Genomic DNA, 11,606 nt, shown 5'->3' on the forward strand with positions numbered 1-11,606 from the left:
TATATGCCTACACTTTCAGGCACTACAGCTATGTTTTGTGCAATGTCAAAAAAATATAACACTGTTCTGTGCAATGTCAAAAATACATAACACTGTTTTGTGCAATGCCAAAAATTATTACACTGTATTGTGAAATGTCAAAAAACTGTAACACTGTTTTGTGCAATGTCAAAAAAATATAACACTGATTTGTGAAATGTGAAAAATTACTACACTCTATGGGGCAATGACTAAAAAAATATAACACTGTTTTGTGCAATGTCAAAAATTATTACACTGTATTGTGAAATGTCAAAAAAAATATAACACTGTTTTGTGCAATGTCAAAATATATATAACACTGTTTTGTGCACTGTCAAAAATATATAACACTGACTTTTGCAATACCAAAAATTATTACGCTGTATTGTGAAATTTCAAAAAAACACATCACTGTTCTGTGCAATACAAAAAATTAAGACACTGTTTTTTTGTACAACTGTCATAAAACTATACCAGTATTTCATGTAGTCAAATAAGGATACTGTGTTTTCAACTAAAATATAAGATGAGATAAACAGAAAAAATTTGGAGCTTCCTATTATCGAGACAAACATACTACAGCATAAATGTGCTCAAAGATTGTTGGAGTATTCAAACAATGTGTGGATGAACTGACAGAATTATATCAATATGGGTGAACAAAAAAATTGCCTTTATGTGCAAGATCCAAAAGGGTTGTCAAGGAACCCATTCAATCAGGAAAAAAACAATTTACAATATAACCATTTTCATATTTTAATTTTATATTCTACAATAACTGCTATGATTTACAGTATAAATTATAAGATGTTAAATGGAGTCATATATATTAAAGCAATAAAATGAATGACAAATGCACACACTAACATCCAAACATTAGTGTATCCTGTCAATTATAAATGTGAATTATTCAGAACTACTTGTTTTTGTTTAACTGGAGATGGTATTAAGACAGTACATCACGATATTGCTTTTTGTCTGTTTCTACAGGTAGTTGTTGAAGCTCTTGCAGTCCCTAAAATTACAAAAGAAATGAATACTAACATGCAAAATATACCAGTACTCAATTATAGTTCACAACTTTTACATAAGTAACCTACCAAAAATAACTTGATCCATCCATGCTCTTAATTTTTAATTCATCACTCTAAGGTTCAGATCTTTTTACTTACATGAGATGATATGGTATGCCTTACCAAAATTTAGCCATAAAACCTCATCAGGAACCAAAACCTCATGAAACAGCATTTTTAAGCATCATATACAGAATACATTTCTAATGTTTGCCACCCTTGTCGTCCTCTCCCAATTTTGAATTTTATATGTGCATACAACAGGAAGTATATGCCCGTTTTGATACATTATTGTTGTTAATGTATTTGAAGGTGACCTTGTTTAACTTTTATCAAAAACTACTGATAAACACATATGTCCATGTTACTTATCATTTATTAAATTTTGAAATCGTAATCTAACAATGATATACATATTAGCTCTATTCCTCTGTCACAGAGTTTAATAGCAACATATGTATTCTGAGTATTAATATTTTTAACCCATGACAAGTACAGTACAGAGATTTATTGAACTCTTAATTTCAGATACTATTTGTCAAAAATATGTTGTTGCTGTACATAAATATAATTACCTGTAAGACAAGCTTTATATGAGCTTTCACTGTGGTGGCATCTTTAGTAAGTTTCTCTGCCTGTTCATTGAGTACTTGGTTTTTCTTGCTGATAAATTTAAGCGCCTCATCATGTGTGAACTCAGCATAAAATCCAAAACCAACATTTACAAAGATTTTGGTGGTATCGGGTCTAAAAATAAAAATTTTTTTATTGTTATAATTTGTTTAAGTCTCCAACCTATGACCAAAGTAGAATACAGTTTCTGGTTCAATGCTAGTGGTCGATCAAAAAATTCCAAATAGGGGCCACTGACTATGACTGACCTAAGGGGTTGCACCAGTGATTCTCTTTATAAATCCACTAAATTTTCAAGCAAATGGGGCACCGCCCTTTTTTAACTGCTTATGCATGTACTAGTCTTACAACATCATTCTCTTGTTTGGACATTTTGCATAGATTGAATTTTGGTTGTACATTGTAGTTATATTCACACAAAACTATATGAATTTACCAATGAAATTTTTTATAATTTTTCCTAGCAATTAGGAGAAATATTAATGATATCTGCAATACCCAAAATCTTGTGGATTTTGAAAAACAAGAGAAAATGTACCATGTTCACTGATTTTTTGTTTTTTGCAATTATTCTTTTAGATCTTTAAAAAGAGGGATTCAATGTACAAGAATTTCTTACTCACACTTTAGCTTGAACGTAAAAGTTGCATCCTAAATCAACTTTCGTTTTAAGAGTTTCATTGGAGTCTGATTGCTGAAAAAAATCAATTTACATTATAATAACTAACATTCGTGGAAAGAATTCTTATAAAATTTGGAAAAGGTCCTACAACCCCACAGGCTTTTTATTGTGAAATGTCAAATTCTTATTTTCTGCTAGTATGTAAGGATTTAGAACTTTAGGGCTTATAACTGTAAAAAAAAAATCAGGATTACATGGATAATTTGTTCCACACTGTAATAGTTTGTGCCATGATTTTATGCAAACAGGAAAATGTATTCTAATTAATATAATATACAATGATTAGTTTTTATTTAACTATTAAAACCAATCCATTTCTATATCTATGGGAAAGGAAAACTTTCATCTGATATAAAATAATGAAAAATAAAGTATGAACAGCTCTTCTACACCTGCTTTAATATGAAATAGAGAAATCAATAGTTGACTTGTAAGCTGTAAAGATATTAAGTCTTACTTTGATAGTTTCTATAACTGTCTCCAATTGTGAATATTCTGCTATCTGTTGGTAAACTTTATCTCTTTGTTCAAGAATATTTCTGAAAAAAATTAAGGAACCTTACAAGCATGCTAACATACACTGGATGCTGAAATAAAGAGTATTTGAAATAAGAGGCTCCCAGGAGCCTGAATCGCTCACCTTGTTAAATTGTTGCCTTTCAAGGGCAATAACTCTAACAAGGAGATGTGCAACAACTTTGACTCACAAAAACTTAGGTAGGATTTTTCATAAGGATCATTTCATCAATTGAAACTTTCCATCTATAATAATTTTCAAGATATTGGCTGATAACTGTTAAAAACATAATTTTTTGCCTTACAAGGGCAATAACTCTAAAAAGGAGTCGTCCAACAATTGTGATCCCCACAGCTTTTTGTAGGCCTTGTAATAAGGATCATTTTAACAATTGAAAGAATTTGGCTAAACCTAACGGTTTTAGGGATAAATGAGAAAAACTTCGGACTGACCCTTTTCTTCTGTTTTTCGTAACATGGTTATGTTTTTCAAACGTCAGTCTATGTCATAGAATTCCCTAAGGAACATTCATACAAAATTTGGTTATAATCAGTCTCGTAGTTTCAGAGGAGAAGATTTTTTAAAAATAACATTAAAATAAAGATAAAACGTCTAAAAAGGGCAATAACTCCAACATGGTGTAACAGATTAAAACGAAAATTTGACTACAGATAGATCTCATCATGCTGAACACTTTTAATCTGTCAGAACTTTGCTGATTTAACACTTTTGGAGAAATATGCTTAAAACTTCTGTCTGACCCCTAAGTTCTATTCTTAGTAACAGCAGCCATGTTTTTGGTGGATCATAAATCCCCACATCAGATCTATATAGAATTCCCTAAGAAATATTCATACTAAGTTTGGATCCAATTGGTCCTGTATTTTCAGAGGAGAAGATTTTTAAAAAATATAACATTAAAACTTAGAAAAAGGGCAATAACTCCATGGTTTTACAGGTTAAAATAAAAATTTGACTACAGATAGATTTCATCAAGCAAAACACTTTTGGAGATATATGCTAATAACTTCTGTCTGACTCCTATGTTCTATTTTTAGGTACAGCAGCCATGTTTTTCAACTGATCAAAAACCCACATGCCAGTTCGATACAGAACATTCATACCTAATTTGGTTCCAATATTGGTCCAGTAATGTCAGAGGAGAAAATTTTTGAAAGAAATAACATTAAAAATAGCAAAAAATGTTGAAAAAATGCAATAACTCCAACATGGCTTAACAGATAAAATGAAAATTTGACCACAGATATCTCATCATGCTGAAAATTTTCACCATATGTCAGAATTTTGCTAAACCTAACATTTTGGAGAAATATGCCAAAAACTTCTGTCTGGCCCTTATGTTCTATTTTTAGTAATAGCAGCCATGTTTTCATCGGATCAAAATCTCCACATCAGGATACCTCAAGAAACATTCATACCAAGTTGGTTCTTTTATGGCATGTAGTGTCAGAGTAGAAGAGTTTTGAAAAATTTGATGACAGAAAACCATGACAACGATAGAACGCGATGACTGATGCACCAACTGACAACATGTGATGGCAATAGCTCACATAAAGAACATAGGGGTCAGACAGCAGCTTTTTGCATATATCTCAAAAAACATTTTGTTTAACCAAATAGTGTTCAGCATATTAAAATTTATCTATGGTCAAATTTTCGTGAAAATCTTATGACCTATGTTGGAGCCCCTTTTTGTGTGTTTTTTTCTCTATTTTTGATGTTACTACTGTAACTACTGAACAGATTTCAATGAAAGTTTTTTTTTATTTTTTATTTGTCTTCAAATATAGTCAGGATTTTACAAATACCCTCTACAAAACCACCCGACTAAGGTGTATGAGGGTTTTACAATTACAGATATAAAGGCAGTTTATGAAACATAACAAAGTATATACACTATTTCTTATATTTTGGCTATGTATACTGTTTTCATTATATATCAAAAAAATATATTTATAATCTATTAGGGTACCTGCTCTCATACATCTATCGCTCACACATTCATTCTAGTTTATCTTTGTCTTATTAGAAATATATTTGGCATAATAAAGATATACATGTAATTACATATAAACTTCTACTGTGGGTGAGGGAAAATATGATGAAGTGGGGTCCAGAAATCATTGAATTTATGTTTTTTTCTGCTATGTTTTCCTCAAAGAAATGATATTTCTTGGTTCTATTTATCAGTTCTCTGATAGTAGGCATTCTTAAATCAAGTTTACATTTGTATATATAGTTTTTAGCTATGATGAGCAATAAATTTAAAAATCTATCATCAGTATATCCAAGAATCATTTGTTCTTTCTCTAAAGTAAAATCTTCATAATACAATTGAGGATGATGAGCAAAAGATACCCGGAAATAATGGATAATAGGACAATCCAAAAATAAATGGTCAATGGTTTCTTCATTTTTTTACAAAAAGTGCAACACTTACTATTGACAAGTTTGATTATGCATAACCATGAGTTTGTGGCAACAACTCTATGAAGAAGTTTTTCAGATAAGGATATCCTACAAGATTTATGCAATACTTTGTAATATTGAGACCAGTCTATGATCTCAACTCCCAAAGTTCGCTCCTACTTAAAAAAAATTGTGAGGGCAAGTTTACTATATTTTGAACAAGCTGTCTGCACAAAAACTTTAATTTTTTGTGTTTCTTGATATTTTCAAGAATAACATCACAAGGTTCGAAAGTGTCAACATTGAAACTTGTCAATCCTTTCAACAGTCCTTTCATCCATGTTGGAATGTTGGATAGCAGACTGTAATATATAAAAAGTTGCTTGCATGTATTAAATGCCTGATTTCAGGTTATGAAAGAAAATTCTTATCTTGGAAATTGAAGATATCCTTAATATGTTGAACACCATAGTTTTTCCAGCCAAGAAAATGTTAGAACTTATCTATATTAACAAATTTGAGAATGTCTAATGAGAGTACATCTTTTGTGCTCTCTTTTGCTATTGGTTTTACTTTTGACCAACCTTTAAGTACATCTCTCCCAAAAGGATTTTTTACACAGAATGCAACTTCTTTTAATTTATCTTTCTGGTCTAGTCTCCTCCAAATGTTTCAAGTTCAAACAGTAAAATATTTTGCCAGTCTCCATTTGGATTTTCCATCAATCTTTTAATCCTACTTTTCTTTAGATAAGTTATGAATGACTGGAGGTGAACCATCTTTAAACCACCTTAAGGGTATTCACCTATTAGAGTATTTCGCTTAATTTTCTCAGCTTTACCATCCCTCATGAATTATAAAATATAGAGTTGATCTCGTTGAGTTTTGGTAAAGCAGTGAATAAATGAATAAGTTTTGACAACGCTGATCTTTTGATTACTGTAATCTTTTCTAACATAGTGAGCTTCCTATGGTGCCAACTCTGAAGGATGGATGAAACCTCTTTAATTTTCTTAGTAAAATTTATGTATAATATTTTGCTTAGATCAAGTGAAAAATCTATGCCTACTGAAGATTAAACTCTGGACATATTATTTGATCGGAATAATTTTTATTACCTGTCCATACTGCTCTAGTCTTGGATGCATTCATTTTCAACCCAGAGACTTTATAGAAAGAATCAAAACATTGTAATGTAGATTTTAATGAATGTGAGCCCCATCCAAGACCAGAAATGTATCATCAGCGTACTGAATTTATGAGTGACTCTTTGTTATTGACCGTAATGCCTTTAATTCTAGGGTCAGATTTCATCTTTATGGATAAAAGTTCTACCCCAATAATAAATAAGTAGGAGGACAATGGATCCCCCTGTCTACAACCCCACTCAAGCTTCAAGTAACTAGAAATATGTCCATTGTTTATAACACTGCTATGGGCATTATGATAAAAAGTCTCAAACCATTTACAAAAGGAGTTACCACAATTAAAGCTTTTGAAAGCTTTAAGCAAAAAATCTCATTCTATGGAATCAAAAGCTTTTTCAAAGTCAAATAAAAGTAGTAAACCAGTTATATCATGTTATTCTAGATAATGCATTAAGTCATATAACAACTAAGTATTTTCACTCATAAATCTCCCTTTCATAAAACCTTTCTGGATATCACTAATAATGCTTGATAAGACCAACTTCATTTGATTTGCAATTGCTGCTGATGCTATTTTTGTATCGATATTAAGGAGGCTTATTGGTGTCCAATTAGCTACAAATTTTCTATCTTTACCATCTTTTGTAATACATGTAATGATACTTTGGTGCTGAAATTGTGAAAGATTTCCAGTTTCACAGCCAAAATGTGATGATCTATATACAAAAGGTCCAATATTTTTCCAAAAAAATTTATGAAAATCAACTGTGTATCTATCTGACCCAGAACTTTTGACATTGGTCATGTTTTTTAAAGCTTCAGCACACTCAGCATAAGTTATGTTTCCCTCAAGTGAATCCGTTGATCATCAGTGAGTTTAACATTATGTTTAAAAAATGTTTCATCCTTAGCATTTATATTTGTCTTTTGATACAAAGTTTTATAGAGGTTTTGCTGCTGTTTCAAAATTTCATTCTGATCAGTTATATGCTCTCCATTATCATTGATAGTCTCTGAACTAGTTTTTTTAACAAAACTTTTCTTTTCTAGTTTACAAAAGTATTGTGAACATTTCTGTCCATGCTCATGCCCAGTGGCTCTTGATCTAAGTAATAATCCTTCTACCATCTTTTCCTTTTTTCTTTCAAGTTCATCTTGTTTATTGTTCAATAATGTGTTAGTTTGCTCTGAGGAGTTAGAATTCATAATATTTTCTAAATTAAAAATATCTCTCTCAATTTTTTTGTACTCAAATTTTTCTTTTTTTGGATTTTGATATGGTGTAAGATTTTGAAGAACTCCTTATCTTCATTTTTAAAACTTCAACAAATAATTGGTCATTACAATTAAGCTTCACAGTAAGGTAGTCATCAATATCTCCAGACTCATAATATTCTGATACAGTATCAGTTATACAAGACTAACTGAACATATTCTATGTCTCTCGGTAATTGAGAATTATATTTCCATTACCCTCTACCCCTTTTTGAAAGACTTGCAGAAAAGGTAAAACAAATGGCTGAATGATCTGTTCAATAACCTGGTATTACTTTGTATTTTTCATTAAAGCAAAAATATCCTCACTTATCAAAAAATAATCTAGTCTACTATGCTTTATAGGATTTTTTTGCCGCCAAGTAAACTTTTTTCATTGGGATAACAAGTTCTCCATGGGCCAATCAATTCGAGAGATTCAGACATCTCTTCTATCTTCTCCTTCAAATTAGGATTTCTGTTATGATGTACATTATAAGTATCTAAGCCATAGTCTTGGACAATATTCCAATCACCGCATACAATGACTGAAGTATTTGTTAATGACAATATTTTTTGACAAATTTCAACAAAAAAGTCAGGCTTATCTATGTTATAACCATATAAACAAACAAGTGTTATATGTTGGTCATATAAACTAATATCAAGTACTAAAAACTGACCATTACTATCAATTACATATTTATGTACTTTAACATCAAGACCTTTTTTTAATATGATACAAACACCAGCACATCTATTACAGTGACTAAAATAACAATTATCTCCCCATTCATCACCCAATAATTTTTCAACTTCACTAGTGCTATGTGTCTCTTGTAAACAAGCTAGTTTTAACCCAGTTAAAAATATCTGTTCTCTTTATAGGGTTTGACATTATATCCCTAACATTCATAGATAAAATTGTAATATTATCACCCATATTTATATATTATAAGTAACAATTGATAAAAAAGTATACACATTTGCAAAAGCATTTTCTACACTGTTAACACAAAAACAAACATATAACTTACAAAGACAAACACATATATACACACACACACTCAAAAATCATAAACTCACAAACGATGGTCAATATGGTAACTCACACAACTCTACCATATGACTGTTTCTCATATTGACTCAGTTTATTTACTTGTGTAGGCATTTTACATCTTGGATGAAGAACTAAAAGTGTTGTTTTCATTTTTCTATAATTCAACCATTGACCATGAGATAAAGATAAAAATCATTAAAATAAGAAAATAAATTGAGCAGGAGGAAATACTGATATTGGTTGTTGACAAAAATAAAAGAAAACCTAAGTCATAAATATGATGATTATCTCCCTTTGACTTAGCTCTCCTCAATTAAATGTGACTTGATCACATGATCAGTTGATTCTTAAAATATAACATTACTTACTTTAATTGAACTGTCATTAAACACATAGTCAGAATTTAATTTTTATAAACTTATCTCAACTTTTCCTCAATCTTGTCAAATAAATCATATCTTTTTCTTTTCCCTCCTTCAGTCTAAGCATGCACATTGCAGTTATAAAACCATAAATTTTCAAATTTTTCAGTGTTCTTTAGTCTTGTTATCAGTCCTAAGTTCTTAACAGTTATATCATCATAGAATTTTTACCTCTGTCAGAGAATGTTATGCATTCACTGCTCAGTCACCAGTGAATAAAGTTTCTCTAACGTCATACACCATGATGGCTTCTACGACACATACAATGTCTTAGATTCCAAAAAGGTATTGTACAACAATGGAAAGTTAGTACCTGATTTCTTTAATCTGTAATAACATGTAATCATTGCAGTAATCATGTTGAAATATATGGGCAGTCTCCCTAACTCAGTTAATACAGCAAAGTCTGTACAGGTACTTCTTTTTTGAGCTCCAAAAATAAATTAACTGAATTTAGTATAAAGTTTTTCAGCAGGTAATTTAGAGTAAATTTGGTCAAATAAAACAAATCCATTTCTACATTAAGCAGACGTGGGGTTAAAGGCACCCCAAATCTCAAAACTATATATAAAAGGATGGGTTTAATGGTATGATTAAATACATGCAAGCATGTTTTGACTGAAGCATGCAGGGATAAAATATCTTAGGACAACTTAATATATATAATCTCAGAATGTGACGACTCTATTCGCTACACTGCTCCATCGGATCAAATTGATACAGGAAAGATAATGTAAACTTAAAGAAGGGTCTGAAAAATTCCTAACGATGTTACAATGGTCAAGCTTGCGAACAAATTTTTGGTTGTTCCCACCGTGGGACTCGAACTCGTACCGCTGTGACATCTATGGCAACACCGCCTGCACAAAGTCCAGCGCCCTAGACCACTCAACCAGCTGAATTTATATATATATCACAGGCATGATAGTATTCCCAAAATATTTATTGATTTATTTACTGGTGTAGATATCAATATTTGAAACAGCATAAATGATAGGAGTTATTATTTGGCTTATTCAGAGGGGCTTGCTCCCAATATCAAATATGCAGCCCAAGTAGAATATTTATCTACAAAAGGGTGATCCCAGATTTTAGGGTGCCTTGCTTCAACTCATTTTTTTTTCAAATAAAATCATATATATCACTTTTACTTGAAAAAATGAGTTGAAGCTAGGCATCCCCAAATCTTTGATCACCATCTTGTAGGTTATATATATATATGTTGCACCATGGTCATAAATTTATAAATTTAGTTTATATGTAATATATATTACATTGTACTTGTTTTTTGTTCATGCCATAACCATTTACTGTAAATGTGTTTGTGCAAATAAAATTGTCTATTGTCTATTGTCTATATACTAGTGCACCTGCTTATTTGGTGGTGGAAGCAAGCCCCTGTTACATATTGTTGAGGCTTTCCCCATGAATGCTCCAAAAATTTAACTGCCAAAGTGCAAAACTGACCTCAATTTACAACCCAAGATTTTAAAAAAAGTGGTGCATTAGATTTGTTTTTTCATAAAATTATCAGAGAAGTGGCTTTCTTGCCAATCTTGGTTTCTTAGAAACAAAGGTTTTCTAACCTAAGATCTTCTTTAAGTTTATCATTCAGAAATGCTTCGTATTGTGTCACTTTCTCTCTTTTATCCTTGTTTTCTTCATCTGACATGTTGCTCATCTTTCTTCATCGTTTATCGCTTGTGAGTTACTCTTACTTTCAAACTACTTTCGTTTTGACAGGAAGTACATCCTGTTAAGATTTTCGCTTTATTATTCTTTATTTTCAAAACCTTAAATTATTTAAAATCAGTTTTACTCTTTCTCAGAAACCATTATAGATTTTTAAAATATATTCAGGAAAACTAAAATTATAACTAATTTTTTTTTTTAATTTACTAAGGTTATTAATTTCTCCTTAAACGGAGCACCCATAACCTTACTATCTGACTCATATTTAACGGTTGCATTGAAAAATGAACCTGGTCTTTACTCAATTAAGCATATTCTATGCAATCAAGAGAGATAGTATAGATCCAGACACTTTGAAAAAAAAGGATGCCACCCGGGATTCCTCAATGAAAGTCGGTGCGAATACATTGCTAACAATTTTTTTTTCAATATTACACATGAAAATGACAAATTTTCCAACAAAAATGGTGGACAAACAGCCTGCACCCCTGGATCCGCCTGTGATACCAGTTCACAAACTGGCTTTGCCAAACTAGGATTCTGTCATTAATATTCTTTAGAAATCAGGGGTATGTGCAAGTCTTTGAATATATCATCACTATTGCCAACAAAATTTGATTTGACGTCATGAAGTTTCATCCAACAAGATATATCTTCTGTTATAATCCATGCCT

The 11,606-nt window shown here is 31.0% G+C and overlaps 1 protein-coding gene across 2 annotated transcripts; it reads right to left on the reverse strand.

Moving 5' to 3' along the window:
- Nucleotides 1–763: 763 nt before the first annotated feature.
- LOC148627608 (protein UXT-like) lies at nt 764–11,000 on the reverse strand. Of its 2 annotated transcripts, none has more exons than XM_088575806.1 (5): nt 10,827–11,000; nt 2,867–2,948; nt 2,351–2,421; nt 1,670–1,841; nt 764–1,036 (listed from the first exon to the last, which is right to left on the reverse strand). In XM_088575806.1, exons 1-5 carry the CDS (start codon nt 10,919–10,921, stop codon nt 968–970), a joined length of 489 nt encoding a protein of 162 aa, XP_088431932.1. In that variant the 5' UTR covers nt 10,922–11,000; the 3' UTR covers nt 764–967. The 2 variants fall into 2 exon arrangements, with proteins under 2 accessions (XP_088431932.1, XP_088431941.1); XM_088575815.1 differs by lacking the exon at nt 10,827–11,000 and adding an exon at nt 9,554–9,668.
- Between the last annotated feature and the right edge of the window lie 606 nt (nt 11,001–11,606).

Source organism: Perna viridis, chromosome 1 (genome assembly GCF_037379345.1).
Source record: "Perna viridis isolate PV_CMFRI_1.1 ecotype Kerala chromosome 1, ASM3737934v1, whole genome shotgun sequence".
Taxonomy (NCBI): Eukaryota; Metazoa; Mollusca; class Bivalvia; order Mytilida; family Mytilidae; genus Perna; species Perna viridis.